Below are 14,315 nucleotides of genomic sequence, written 5' to 3'. Positions count from 1 at the left end.
CAGAGAAAGACCTTTTTTGTGCACCAACAGCTTTCCTGCATCCAAAATCGGACACACAAGGTCATTACAGCAGCCACTCTGCAGTAAAACACCACCGGCTGAGCCAGTGAGATGAAAATATGACAAGAACCCTGTTGTTATAATCGCTCCATCAGTTATCAGAATCAGAAAAAAACGTTTATTATTAATCCAGAATGAAACGGCTTATGTTACAACTGTGCAGATAAACACAGACACAAGTAGACATGAGGAGTATTATATATATATATATATATATGTAAAAGCAGAGTGTGCAATTTGGTAGAATTGCAGATTCTACTAGTAGAATCTACTGGCAGAATCCCAGTAGAGACTCCAATCTGAAACTCTACTAGTAGAGTCTCCGATCGTAGAATCTACTAGTAGAGTTTCTGTTGATTACAAGTTCTTACGTTCTTACTGTGGTTACTTAAACATGGTGTGGCTCTAATGTGAAGTTGATATGACAGATTTTTGTCTTATTTCCACATTAAGGTATTGCTGTCATTCTAAGTCTAGGTATCATCTTGTCATGATAATGAATGGCTTCGTAGAATCAGAGTCTCTACTAGTAGAGTCTCCGATCGGAGTCTCTACTGGTAAAGTCTCCGATTCTGCCAATAGATTCTCTGATCGGAGACTCTACTAGTATAGTTTCCAATCGGACATTTTACTAATAGAATAGTATATATATATGAAAATAACCATTTAAGAAGAAAATGAAAAGACACAAAGTCAGTGCAGTGATGCACCAAAATGTAAGTTCCTTTTCAGTTGATTATAAATTAATAAAATATCAAATGACAAGGACCTATTTTAGCCATTATATAAAACAAATAATGAATGTTTTTACATTCTTTCAATGGAACGAATATTTAATTCGATGAAAGCTGAAACATACCATTCAATGAAGCGAATATTTGTACCATTGAACTCATAAACATTCATTATTTATATACTATTCTATTATATGTAAACAATCTAAATGCTTACAAACTGGGTAGTCTATCTAGAAAATGTGGCTTGATGATAAATTATTAAAATCACCTTTCAAACGACAGTGTTTGAGGCTACTGTTAGCTGTTGTTGGTAATAACATTGCAATGAGTCAGCTAGCTAGCTGAAGAAGTTGGCTTAAAACACACTGGGGATGTATCTGACAGTGATACATCAAGAAACAATGTGGCTAACCCAACCCTAACCCAAATACCACATTTACAAGCTATGTTAGTTGTAGTCACCAGCTTACTGCAGTAAAGAGCATCAGCTCGCAAAACTAGTGCTAAAGTTAGCAGCTCCTTGGAATGGCCACCAACTAGCAAAGCTAGTACCAATTTTAAATTTAACAAAGTCTCACAAGTCAGGGACAATTGCAAAACCTTTGCCAAACTATGGATAAACACTGATGACAACACTTCAGTCTTGACAGCATTTAAGCTAACACTGAATCTAGGATCCTAAACACCAAGATGTGAGAACCCATTGCTGACTTTGAAACATATTTTCTCAGATCAACAAAGAAGTATGCTTCACCTGAGAAAGGCTTTGGATAAAATCCCACAGATGTGCAGATTAACTTTAGAAACGCTGTTCTGCGGGGCTTCTGTGATGATGCGATGCACACTACTCTCCTAACAGTACGTCTTTGGCAGTTTTTTTATGTGTATATGCAGTGGTGCATTAGTGTATTAACTTAGAGCAATCTCCCATTGCTATTAATACAATAACATGCTTTTGGAGGCTGACTAACTTTTGTCGTGTTGGCTGGTAACGCGCTGGTCTCCAAATTCGTCAGGGCGTCCTCATTAAGCTGGCTATTTTGGCTGCTGTTCATTGTCGGACTATCCATGATAAAATCATCCGGAATATCCATATTGGGACCAACACACACTTCTCGCCTTTTCATGTTATCGTCTGCGGACAGTTCTTGGGTTGCGCATGATATGACGTCATCACTTTATGCACAGCGGGCGGGTATTGGGATACCCGCCCATTACTGCGGGCAGGTACAGGCAGGTAGCGTAAATGTAAATCTATGCTACCGGCCCGGCAACGCCTCAGTAAGTGATAATAATATTTAATACCCCACCGTCTACATTTCAGATACTCAATCAGGGCCTCAACTCGGGTGTAACCCATGCTATAAAAAAAAAATTGGGTCCAATTTCCTCAAATTTGAAATTGGGATGTAACAAGGGGCCAAAATGGCAATGGGAGAATACCTATGGCTGAATTTAGCCTTTTGATGGGTCATATGTACTAAGCTTGGCCATTTGTGCATTTTGCATTTGTTAACTAGCCTTGGCTGTAAATCACTTTGTGAAGTGGTATAACTCACAAACTCACAGCTTAAAGCAGATAACCCGTAAGTTGGAGAGGAAATGGCGTCTCACTAATTTAGAAGATCTTCACTTAGCCTGGAAAAAGAGTCTGTTGCTCTATAAAAAAAGCCCTCCATAAAGCTAGGACATCTTACTACTCATCACTAATTGAAGAAAATAAGAACAACCCCAGGTTTCTTTTCAGCACTGTAGCCAGGCTGACAAAGAGTCAGAGCTCTATTGAGCCGAGTATTCCTTTAACTTTAACTAGTAATGACTTCATGACTTTCTCTGCTAATAAAATTTTAACTATTAGAGAAAAAATTACTCATAACCATCCCAAAGACATATCGTTCTCTTTGGCTGCTTTCAGTGATGCCGGTATTTGGTTAGCCTCTTTCTCTCCGATTGTTCTGTCTGAGTTATTTTTATTAGTTACTTCCTCCAAACCATCAACATGTCTATTAGACCCCATTCCTACCAGGCTGCTCAAGGAAGCCCTACCATTAATTAATGCTTCGATCTTAAATATGATCAATCTGTCTTTATTAGTTGGCTATGTACCACAGGCTTTTAAGGTGGCAGTAATTAAACCATTACTTAAAAAGCCATCACTTGACCCAGCTATCTTAGCTAATTATAGGCCAATCTCCAACCTTCCTTTTCTCTCAAAAATTCTTGAAAGGGTAGTTGTAAAACAGCTAACTGATCATCTGCAGAGGAATGGTCTATTTGAAGAGTTTCAGTCAGGGTTTAGAATTCATCATAGTACAGAAACAGCATTAGTGAAGGTTACAAATGATATTCTTATGGCCTCAGACAGTGGACTCATCTCTGTGCTTGTTCTGTTAGACCTCAGTGCTGCTTTTGATACTGTTGACCATAAAATTTTATTACAGAGATTAGAGCATGCCATAGGTATTAAAGGCACTGCGCTGCGGTGGTTTGAATCATATTTATCTAATAGATTACAATTTGTTCATGTAAATGGGGAATCTTCTTCACAGACTAAGGTTAATTATGGAGTTCCACAAGGTTCTGTGCTAGGACCAATTTTATTCACTTTATACATGCTTCCCTTAGGCAGTATTATTAGACAGTATTGCTTAAATTTTCATTGTTACGCAGATGATACCCAGCTTTATCTATCCATGAAGCCAGAGGACACACACCAATTAGCTAAACTGCAGGATTGTCTTACAGACATAAAGACATGGATGACCTCTAATTTCCTGCTTTTAAACTCAGATAAAACTGAAGTTATTGTACTTGGCCCCACAAATCTTAGAAACATGGTGTCTAACCAGATCCTTACTCTGGATGGCATTACCCTGACCTCTAGTAACACTGTGAGAAATCTTGGCGTCATTTTTGATCAGGATATGTCATTCAATGTGCATATTAAACAAATATGTAGGACTGCTTTTTTTGCATTTGCGCAATATCTCTAAAATTAGAAAGGTCTTGTCTCAGAGTGATGCTGAAAAACTAATTCATGCATTTATTTCCTCTAGGCTGGACTATTGTAATTCATTATTATCAGGTTGTCCTAAAAGTTCCCTGAAAAGCCTTCAGTTAATTCAAAATGCTGCAGCTAGAGTACTGACAGTGACTAGAAGGAGAGAGCATATCTCACCCATATTGGCCTCTCTTCATTGGCTTCCTGTTAATTCTAGAATAGAATTTAAAATTCTTCTTCTTACTTATAAGCTTTTGAATAATCAGGTCCCATCTTATCTTAGGGACCTCATAGTACCATATAACCCCAATAGAGCGCTTCGCTCTCAGACTGCAGGCTTACTTGTAGTTCCTATGGTTTGTAAGAGTAGAATGGGAGGCAGAGCCTTCAGCTTTCAGGCTCCTCTCCTCTGGAACCAGCTCCCAATTCGGATCAGGGAGACAGACACCCTCTCTACTTTTAAGATTAGGCTTAAAACTTTCCTTTTTGCTAAAGCTTACAGTTAGGACTGGATCAGGTGACCCTGAACCATCCCTTAGTTATGCTGCTATAGACTTAGGCTGCTGGGGGGTTCCCATGATGCACTGAGTGTTTCTTTCTCTTTTTGCTCTGTATGCACCACTCTGCATTTAATCATTAGTGATTGATCTCTGCTCCCCTCCACAGCATGTCTTTCTCCTGGTTCTCTCCCTCAGCCCCAACCAGTCCCAGCAGAAGACTGCCCCTCCCTGAGCCTGGTTCTGCTGGAGTTTTCTTCCTGTTAAAAGGGAGTTTTTCCTTCCCACTGTCGCCAAGTGCTTGCTCACAGGGGGTCGTTTTGACAGTTGGGGTTTTTCTGTAATTATTGTATGGCTTTGCCTTGCAATATGAAGCGCCTTGGGGCAACTGTTTGTTGTGATTTGGCGCTATATAAATGAAATTGATTTGATTTGATTTGATTTGAAGTCATCTGTCATCTGTGTAAAGAAAAAATCTCTGGTAAGGATTTCAAATACAACCCCCGCCCCCCCACAAAAAAGAACAAAAAAAACAAAAAAAAAAAACCAAAACAAAACAAAGAAGCCCCTCCAGTTGATAATGGCCTGCTGCCTGGCCTGCAGTCTCCTGTGTGCTATATTTTACATTTTACATTCATATACGAGAACAGAGCTGAATGTCAGCCAACAATTTCTCTGAGCACTCCCGCTATCAAACGCTAGCTGTCGGAAACACAGAAAGATAGCAGCAAGGGCACAACTGAGCCATGGAGAGACAGATGTAAGCTAGAAGAGCTTTTAGTAATTCCCACACCACAGCTCCAGCCCAAGCGCAGTTCTCTTCTCATCTTTGGCTCCCTGAATGTGAGAGTACTAATTTCAAGCTGAGCCCCATGCTACCTCCCATTTTTTTCCATCCCACAACCCATCCACACTCATCCACAGACTGTCCTGGTGGTGCGCCTCTCTGCACAGTGAGGTCAACCAGTAGAGCGGGCAAGAGTGGGCTTAAGTGAGACGTGACACTTCTGGCTGTGGGTGGTGACGGGCGAAAAGGAACAGCTTGGGAGTGGAGGAGAGCAAAAGAGGTGTGGAGAAAGGGAGAGAGAGAAGAGAAGAGCGCAAAAGGGGTTGCAGGAAAAGATTGGGAAAGGCTTTCCTTTTAATTTAGTAATTAACCATGCAAATGAAATATTAACAGGCAACTTAGAGGCAGACCTCGGGGGAGGGAGGAAGGCATTAGTGCTTGATTATACTCTGTCCATGTGGAGAGCAGAAAAGAGATGGAAAATATGGTACTGAACAAAGTGATGTGAAACTTCTTAGCTCACAGCAACCAAACTGATCCTCTGACTCGCTCAAATGATTAAAACAGTTGTGTGTAGTGATTGTATAACGGAAGATGTTGGCACCATTTCAACACAAGTGTTATTAGGCCCATAATATTCTTCCATTTGGCATGTTTGACTTCTGCGTGTCTGTGCTAACTTCGACTATCCTTCCAACGCTATGACACATAATAGTCTTGCTGACGGCACCTGTCTTTCTAAAAACTACGAGAGTAAGAGGCGGCAATGAATTTACCTTGAAGACGTCCTGTGTGTCGTCCATGCAGTAGACCCTGATGTTGTACTCCAGCGTGGAGCAGTATGCGTCAGAGAAGAGCACCAGCCTCAGGCGCTTGGCAGCGCCCAAGTGTAGGGATTCTCCCACCAGTGCAAAGCTGCCCAGCTGCTCTGAGAACAACCGGCATGTCTCGGCCTCCAGCTGGCAGTAATAGGGGTCTGAAACCAGCTCTTCCCCCATCAGAAGGACGTCCTGGACATGGGGGGCCAAAACAACGTATGGACAACGTGTGGGTTAAAAGTCAGGGATCCAATTTAAGCAACAGGATTATGCAGAGTATCTGTGAAATAATTTAGATCAAAAGAAGATATGTTGTTATTGTTTCAAATTCACTGTTCACCACAGTGTCCTTGCTTCATATTGACACAATGATGTCTAATCTCTCATACAAAGACATATATCCTGCAGGACACTATTAGTTTAGTTAATAATGCATGAACGAGGTGCTCAATCGACATGAAAGGAGACCAAAATAGATTCCTGGCAAGAAAATAGATGGTCATATGATAGAAAAATGGAAGACTGTAAAACAACAGTAAATATTTGATTTTGGACGATTTCTGGAAATCTGGGGTATTGTCAAGAAAGGTGAGAAGAATGTGGTGGTGTAGCCACATAAGGCTGCCGTGATTAGCTGAGTAATTAATGCTGAAAATGCATCAACATCAATATTGCTAACTGATGTGCTGTTTTAAAAATTATTTTTTTTAATTTACCTTTTTGATTTTCCTCATGCTTCAATAAAAAAACAACAACAACAATAAAAACAACAGCAACATACTCAGAGAGCACAAAGTTCCGTCAACACTAGTTTCCAATTTCACAATGTTTTACCCTGGAAAAAAAATTTCAAGGTTAAAGTCCTGTTAGAAGTGGCTTTTCATAAGATAAAATATAATACCGTAATTTCTGGACTATTAGCTGCTACTTTTTTCACACGCTCTGAACACTGCGGCTTTTACAGTGATGCGGCTACTTCATGGATTTTTACAGGCTTTTTCATAAGTCGACATACGTCGATGCTTTCGCTTGATTTCCTGAAAGCTGCGCTCCTCATGTGGTGTAAATTGACACACAGTGTACATATAAGGTCTTCCCCATTTGTTTTAGTGAAGAAAAGTCCCTCTCTGGCACTTTGCGCCACAGTTGTGCCATCATATCAGTTAGTGGACTGGACCCTTCTCCCCCCACCCTTCCAAACCGGTTCTCTGTCTTGGTGCAAGAAGTGTAAACAGTCACAGCGCCTCCTTAACGTCTCATTTACCAATCCTGGCTGCACGCGATGAAAGTTACAAAAAGAAAAAGTTAAAATTACTCAGTTCTCCTTGTGGAGCAGAGACACAGTGCGAGCACGTGCTGCAGGGTGCAATTTAGAACTAGAAATTTGGGGAAACAAAGTGCAAGGCCCGCAGGGCCAAAGCCCATAGGCTGGGGGTCTGGGGGCCGCTTTAGGCCCCCAGAAGCCAACGGTTTCTAGATAGCTCAGATGCATTCTGAGCATCCAGAACATTAAATTTAATGTTTTGAGAAGACCATAAATTGGACACCATTTGACTTACGCAATTTGAAACTGTGGATATAAGTACTTTATTCTGAGAATAGCCAGCATTGATTTTATTAACATCCTGGTGTAAATAAGGTATCACCACATGTGTAGAACTCAAAAAGAATGATAGGTTGAGTTTTCATTAAAAAAAAAACAACTGCAATGTGGTAAAATGTAGTAATAATTATTAACTATCGCATACTGTATTTTTTTTTTTCCTCAAGATTTGTTTTTGCATAAGTTTGAAAAAACAACAGATCATAAGTTTAGGATAAATTACTTATCATGAATTTAATTTTCAAAGTGGCACTAATGACAACACTCATACTGAACATAATTTCGTTTGCATTGACTGATTTTGGAGATCAAGCATTAATTGCAGATGGGCTTTCTGAGGTCCCAGATAGCTTTTCTGATTTCCTTTTCTAACTTTCAGAATTTAGTAAATTAGCCTATGGTCCATTGATACTTATGTGTAGACACTAGTCCCTAGAGGCAACTATTTTTGGTTTCAATTCTGGGCAAATGCAGTCCCAGAAAATTCTGAATGTGACAAACAATAAACAGGTGCTGAAAACAAGTCAATGCTGCTAAAAATACAAACTTGCAGAAACAAAGATACTATTGTTGTTGTATGGCTGGGGGGCCTGGCTGCCTTTTTGTTTCTGTCTTTTGTTTTTCCTTCCAGGTGGCTTGCATTTGGGACTGAGTGGCTGTGTTGCTGAGGTTATCAGGACCTCACCCTGATCACCTGCGGCTCGTCAGGACTCACAGCTGAGGTGCATCTATATGGATTGGAACATGGTGGCATTTAAGACTGGAGTATACAGTGTGTATTTGCCAGAGACTCGACCTTGTGACCAGACGGGTGAGATCGTCGTCTCGGGAGCCATCTCATCATCAGTGGATGCAGAGAACGTCCAGGGTTTGATGCACGGTCTGTGAAAGAGGAGGGGGTGAGGTCTCACGCTCGTCAGCACACTTCCTGAGGTACGTTAGATTTTGTGACTAACATTTATACAGTCAGTAAATGTGGTGTCCCTCACACCTTATTATATTGAGCTGTATGTTAGTCATGTATCGGCTTCCACTGCAGTGGAGTTTTGTGAACTGGATGTTCCATGCCTGCAGGGTGGGAAGCTGATTAGTAATCAAGCCAGGAAGTGGTTGCTGTTTGTACACCTTTAAGTGTTCTCTCTGTGTGTAGAGTGTGGACTCACATAATGGTTCCTTCTTTCACAGACTCGGTTTGTTGCGGCCACCTGGGGGGTGTCGGCGGGGTCCTTGGGTCCGAACAGCTTCTGGCTCCGGACCATTAGCGCTGCTGGGAGCGCACCACGCCAGACCGCACTTTCTTTTATTTTTTGTATCACTGTTATGTATTAAATTCAGTTAGCCTTTGTACCGTGCTCTGCTTATTTCATACTGGGTCCTTCAAACGCTGGTCGGTTCTCCGAGCTGCGTCCGACACATAACAATTGTGACATGGTTTTGCACATAAGACTGGCATAGCATGTTTTAAGTACACACATATATGTCAGAAGGTGGGGGGGGGGGCATACCATATTCTGTCCCCCTTGGTTGAAAAGGTGGGGGGGACATGTCCCCCCTATCCCCCACCAAATTGCACCCATGACGCGCTGGATGACGTGCACATCAATATTTCCATGTAACACTTTGGTGGAAAAAAGCATTTACGGTAAGTATTTAATTAAAAGTTTAAAAAAATCGTTATTTCTAACATCTTTCTGTGTAAATATCTCGGGTACAACGTGGACACCCGCGGCTTATAGACGTGTGTGGCCTATTTATGTATAATTTCTTTTTTCTTTTAAAAATTGGTGGGAGTGGCTAACATTCAGGTGCGCTCTATAGAGAGATATATGAGATATAATGCAAAATGTACACCAAATGAGCTTTTCAATATTAAATTCAAATGTCCACAAAATCCACAAGCCGGATCAGATGCGGATCAAACTTTGTCAGGTGATAGTGAGTGCCAGTCTGCACCTCACTATCAAATATGAGAGTGATTGGGGCACATTTGATTAACATATAATGTAAAATATACATTAAATAGGGTTTTCAATGTTAAATTTAAATGGCCACATAATCTGTCATCTGGATCAGATGTCAGTCGGTAAAGGATACCATCCTACATAACGCTCTCAAATATGAAAGAAATTCAATCTTTTTTGCCAGAGTTATGAATTTTTGAAAATTCATTCAATGTTAAAGGATAGGGATTTTTTTTCAACTTTCCAAGACCTGACTTTGACCTTGAAAGTCAGGTCTTGGAAAGGATATGAATCCTTTGTAAAAAATTTCATAATGATGTTATGAAAAATTGTGTGTTACAGGCTATTCACAAACAGACAAATAAACAAACAAATTTCGTTGGTGGAGGTAAAAATGTTATTGCAGAAAGTCACAATATTACAGAGCCCGCCTGGGGACATGGTGGTTAATTTTTTTGGCTCAGATTATTACGTTCCCTCACAATAGTTTTTGCGTTCCTTCGCAATAACCTATTATCATATTAAAGCTCATGCCTGTCGGAGAACACAGTGAGTGGAATCAGGTGGGGGAAGACTGAATGCATATGTGCGCGCTCACGCACGCACGTGCACACACACACACACACACACACACACACACACACACACACACACACACACACACACACACACACACACACACACACACACACACACACACACACACACACAGCAGACAGCATCAGGATTCATGAGGGGATGGTAAAAAAGAAAACATAAACGCTAATAAGGCACACTAACAGGTGTTGCTACTTACTATCACTGTTGTATCAATAAACTATATTTCATACGGAGTCTTACAGATGTGTAAGTTGTAGCAATTTACTCCCTCATCTCTTGTGAATCCTGTTGCTGTCTGCTGTGTGTATGTGTGTGTGCGTGCACGCATATGCGTTCAGTCTCTCGCACCTGATTCCTCTCAATGTGCTCTGACAGGCATGAGCTTTAATATATTAGGTTATTGCGAGGGAACGCAAAAACTATTGCGAGGAAACGCAATAATATTGCGAGGGAACGCAAAATAAAATTGCGAGGGAACGCAATAATCTGGGCCAAAAAAAATTCACCACCATGCCCCTAGTCGGGCTCTATACAATATGGTTGCTGTGTGGGTGATGTGACTCAATTCACTGGGTGGTTCAGCTCCTTTTTTAAAAAATAAAATAAAATAAAATCATAGCAGCTGCTGCAGAATCGGACTCTGCTGCTACCCGGCCCCAAAGACAGAAGGCATCACAAGTATAGGATTATTTCAAATGACCTCAAAACTAAAAGGTGTGCAAGTTTTCAAGCGGTCAAACCACAGCAGCACTACCTCCATGCACGAAGACCTGAAGATCAAACATCTCGGTGCAATTCTGGATCATGTCCCTCCAGAAAAGGCAAAACCACTTCATGAATTGTCTATTCAGGTGTATTAAATTACTATTAGGATGGAGAGCTTTGCTGTGCTTTTAATAGCAGCCATTGGCCCTCACCATTGCTACTTTATGAAATGTGACAGAAATTTTTGGGGGGAGTCAAAATATAGATTTTGAGGCTGAAATCTAGAGAAATACAACTCTTGATATATCCTGTATTGCAAAATTTATGGGAGAGGCTGTCAAGGCCAGAAAAAAGTCTTAAAAATAGCCGCAAAGTCAGTAATGTTTCACAGTTCTTTATTGTGGTGTGGGAGTAATTGCTGCCAGGTCCGCGGTTTTCTGTGGAATTGGGCTGCTTTTGAAGTCTTGCCAATTACTCTGCAATATAGTTTTTGGAGGAAAATGAATTGTTTACATTAACTGACTAATCAGTAAAAATAGTTGCAGCCCTTTATTGACACAAGAACACTAGCCTGGATGGTAAAGAATTAATTAGTACATGAATATACTGATTGGCACAGAAGCAACATTTAGCTTTTTTTTTTCTTTCCGATAGACAATTCTGGATCACAAGCACAACAAAAATGTCAGACTTGCAAAAATATCCCTTCACAGTACGAGATACTTTTATGAGATCATTGAACTGTCCTCCAGGCTAATTTGATGGGGACAAAATGAGCCCAAGGTGACAAGATTTTCTCTAAAATCCCATCATGCCAGTTGACTGACTCTTCCCATTAGCCAATCAAGCTGAAGAGAGCATTCTGCCTGCCAAATGCCCGCTGAGCCCCTGTAGGATCGATTCAACTAGACACTATATCAATAGAATTAGTATTGACACAACTCATTTGCTGTGTAACCACAATGGAGTCTCACTTTTTCGTCATCTTAATATTTCTTCAAAGTGTAACAGAAAACAAGGCGGCTTCACTACGACACAATTCAATCACTGTCTGTTCTCCTTCTTCTGCAGGTTGCTAATCCATATTCACCACTTCTCTTTCCTCACCCATCATGTTTTCACTCGTGCCTGTATAACTACATTACCCGACAACCTACTTTGCGCTTCTGTCCACGTCACTGTTCGTTCTTCTTTTCCTTCGTTCAATCTCTCAGAGGTTGTTTGCACTACTTTGTCCTGCAGTGGCCACACAGGCATGCCATTGGACTATCTTTGGTCCACCTGATAATTAAAAGTGCTGGTCTAACCTCAGCCTCAGACAGGCCAATCCATCCCACTGACACCCCACTGCCAACACACACTGGGAGGCTGAATAATTTATGCACAATATTGAACATGAAAGAAGACCCACTAACACTCCAAAGCCCACTAGCACCCTTCTCCAATCTCTCCAGATTGTTGAGATGGGTATACTGCCTCAAACCACTTTTGTTTGCCTGAATGTGTGCATAAATGTACATGTGGGGACACCAGCAGTTCCTCTCAACTACATCCTAGCGGAGTCTTACAGCTCTGGTTACTTTCAAATTTCATGGATAGAAAAACGGGGAGAGAGCTCTGTAATTGGAAGCAGCGGTCAAAAATGGTCAAGGAGCACTCAGGAGAGTACTTTGAGGATCAGTAATTTGCTTAGAGAATTTCTGTTTTGTGAAACGTTGCCTAGCAACACTTGTGTTGGCGAGAGACGATGCTTCCAGGATTTTCTTCCAACCAGAAGAAAAAAATACCTAATGGTTAACATACTTCACACCCCATGGAGTCGATGAGTGTTGGGCCAGAACCACCCTTGCATCGTTTGTTTTCCAGTGTATGTTTCAAGTTATTTTGTACTTTTCATGTAAAGCTCTTGGCAAGTCAGGTAAGACTCTCTGACTTCAATTCTATGCGTGGTAACTTTGGGTTTCTGTGGAGGATTTGTACTGGAGTTGCAGTGCTGTCTCACCTCCCAAGCACCCTCGTAGTTTAGCTTCTTGAGATGGATGGCCCAGTTATCGAGACATGCATCTGAGCAGTGGTCCATGCTGAGAATAACTGGCCGGCTCAAGACCACCCCAGGAGGACCACAACTCACAATGGGACTGAGCAGAGTCTGGCAACCGGCCAGGGACAACCTACACCATGGACAGAAGAGACAGCGTGAGATGACTCATCTGTATTATAATAGCCAAGTGGCCTCTGTGTGTGTGCATACGTGTGAATAGCGTAGATCATGCAGATACCGCGGAGAGCTGACATTAGCCATTTGGTATGCTTACGTATTTCAGGTCAAGGACGAATGGCACAAAAACGGAAAGTTGATAGGTCTAATATTTTTGGAGAAATTAGGAATTTTAGCTTACCAGTAAACAATGGACATTGTGCTGCAATGCCCCATGGGAGTTTGGGGTTTTTAAATGTTGTTATTGTGGTCCATGATCGTTTAACAGTGTTGTTAGTGTTATTGATTCATTATGCTTTTGTGGTTCAATTGGTTTAGTCTGTTTTGTTAAGTGTAATGTCATTTCCATGAGTGAGAAGAGTATTGCCTTTGATGTCTTCTGCCACCGTCTCTGTTTTTGAGTGTGTAAAAATTAAAAGCACCTACTTGCAGCAGAATGCAGTAAAAGCAAAAAGCTCTGTGTGCGTGCAACTAGTGCCAAAACGGAACGTTGACAGGACATTGATATTTTTGGAGAAACTATGGATATTAGCTAACATTGCTGATTACATTCTGAACAAACACGCCATTCCAGCAGGGGGTGGTAATTCATCTTTATATTAAAAGCATGAGGGTGTGCGTGCGTGATTTTATTTAGTAAGTTCAATGTAAGTACATAATATAATTGTAAATACTTTAAAAATATATGGATGACACAAGAAAATGAAAACACGTATTTCCATTGTGGTCCATTTAAAAATCAAATGACACAACAGAAGTAATAATAAAATATACTACTACTACTACTACTAATAATAATAATAATAATAATAATAGTAATACTAATAATGATAATAATAATAGTGTTTATATGATAAGAACCTAAACAATTTATAAATAAATTAAGACAGTAAATTAACATAAAAAATTACGGAATTAACAGGAAATAAAAGGGTTGAGTTCCTCTTCTAAAAATTGTTGAGGTCTATGGTTCTAAAAACATTCTGGACTCACACAATTGCAACTCATTATGCAAGCTTTGCTTAATTTATTACCACCCTTGAAAAATGTCAGATACCTAATTTATAAACACTATCCAATCTAGAGCCCGTGGATCCCCATGGGCAACATGCTAGTCCTAGTGAATAATAAGTGTTTGTACTCACTCAGTTATTCATGCAATTTTACTGATCTCTTACAAGCAGCATATGATGTTGTCTTTTCTGTAAATTATCTAATAGCTGTAGCAGAAAACAACTTTTTGAAAATCCGAGTACGTACACTAAGTTGCTACTGTAGGTAGACTGGACACTTTGCACTGCTTCCAGTAAGTCTATATATTTACTTAT

General features: G+C 40.5%; 1 protein-coding gene across 5 annotated transcripts in view; it reads right to left on the bottom strand.

Moving 5' to 3' along the window:
* Window positions 1-14,315, bottom strand: part of unc5a (unc-5 netrin receptor A) — a 566,462-nt gene that overhangs the window by 47,438 nt on the left and 504,709 nt on the right. For all 5 annotated transcript variants that reach the window (XM_034181446.1, XM_034181447.1, XM_034181448.1 and 2 more), the window contains 2 exons: window positions 12,772-12,940; window positions 5,859-6,092 (listed from right to left, as the gene is read on the bottom strand). In XM_034181446.1, coding sequence (XP_034037337.1) covers window positions 5,859-6,092; window positions 12,772-12,940 — 403 coding nt within the window. The remainder of the gene's footprint in view (window positions 1-5,858; window positions 6,093-12,771; window positions 12,941-14,315) is intronic.

The sequence above is a fragment of the Thalassophryne amazonica genome, chromosome 11, assembly GCF_902500255.1.
Source record: "Thalassophryne amazonica chromosome 11, fThaAma1.1, whole genome shotgun sequence".
Taxonomy (NCBI): Eukaryota; Metazoa; Chordata; class Actinopteri; order Batrachoidiformes; family Batrachoididae; genus Thalassophryne; species Thalassophryne amazonica.
The sequence above is the reverse complement of the archived record's forward strand: the minus strand, read 5'-3'. Positions and strand labels throughout refer to the sequence as shown.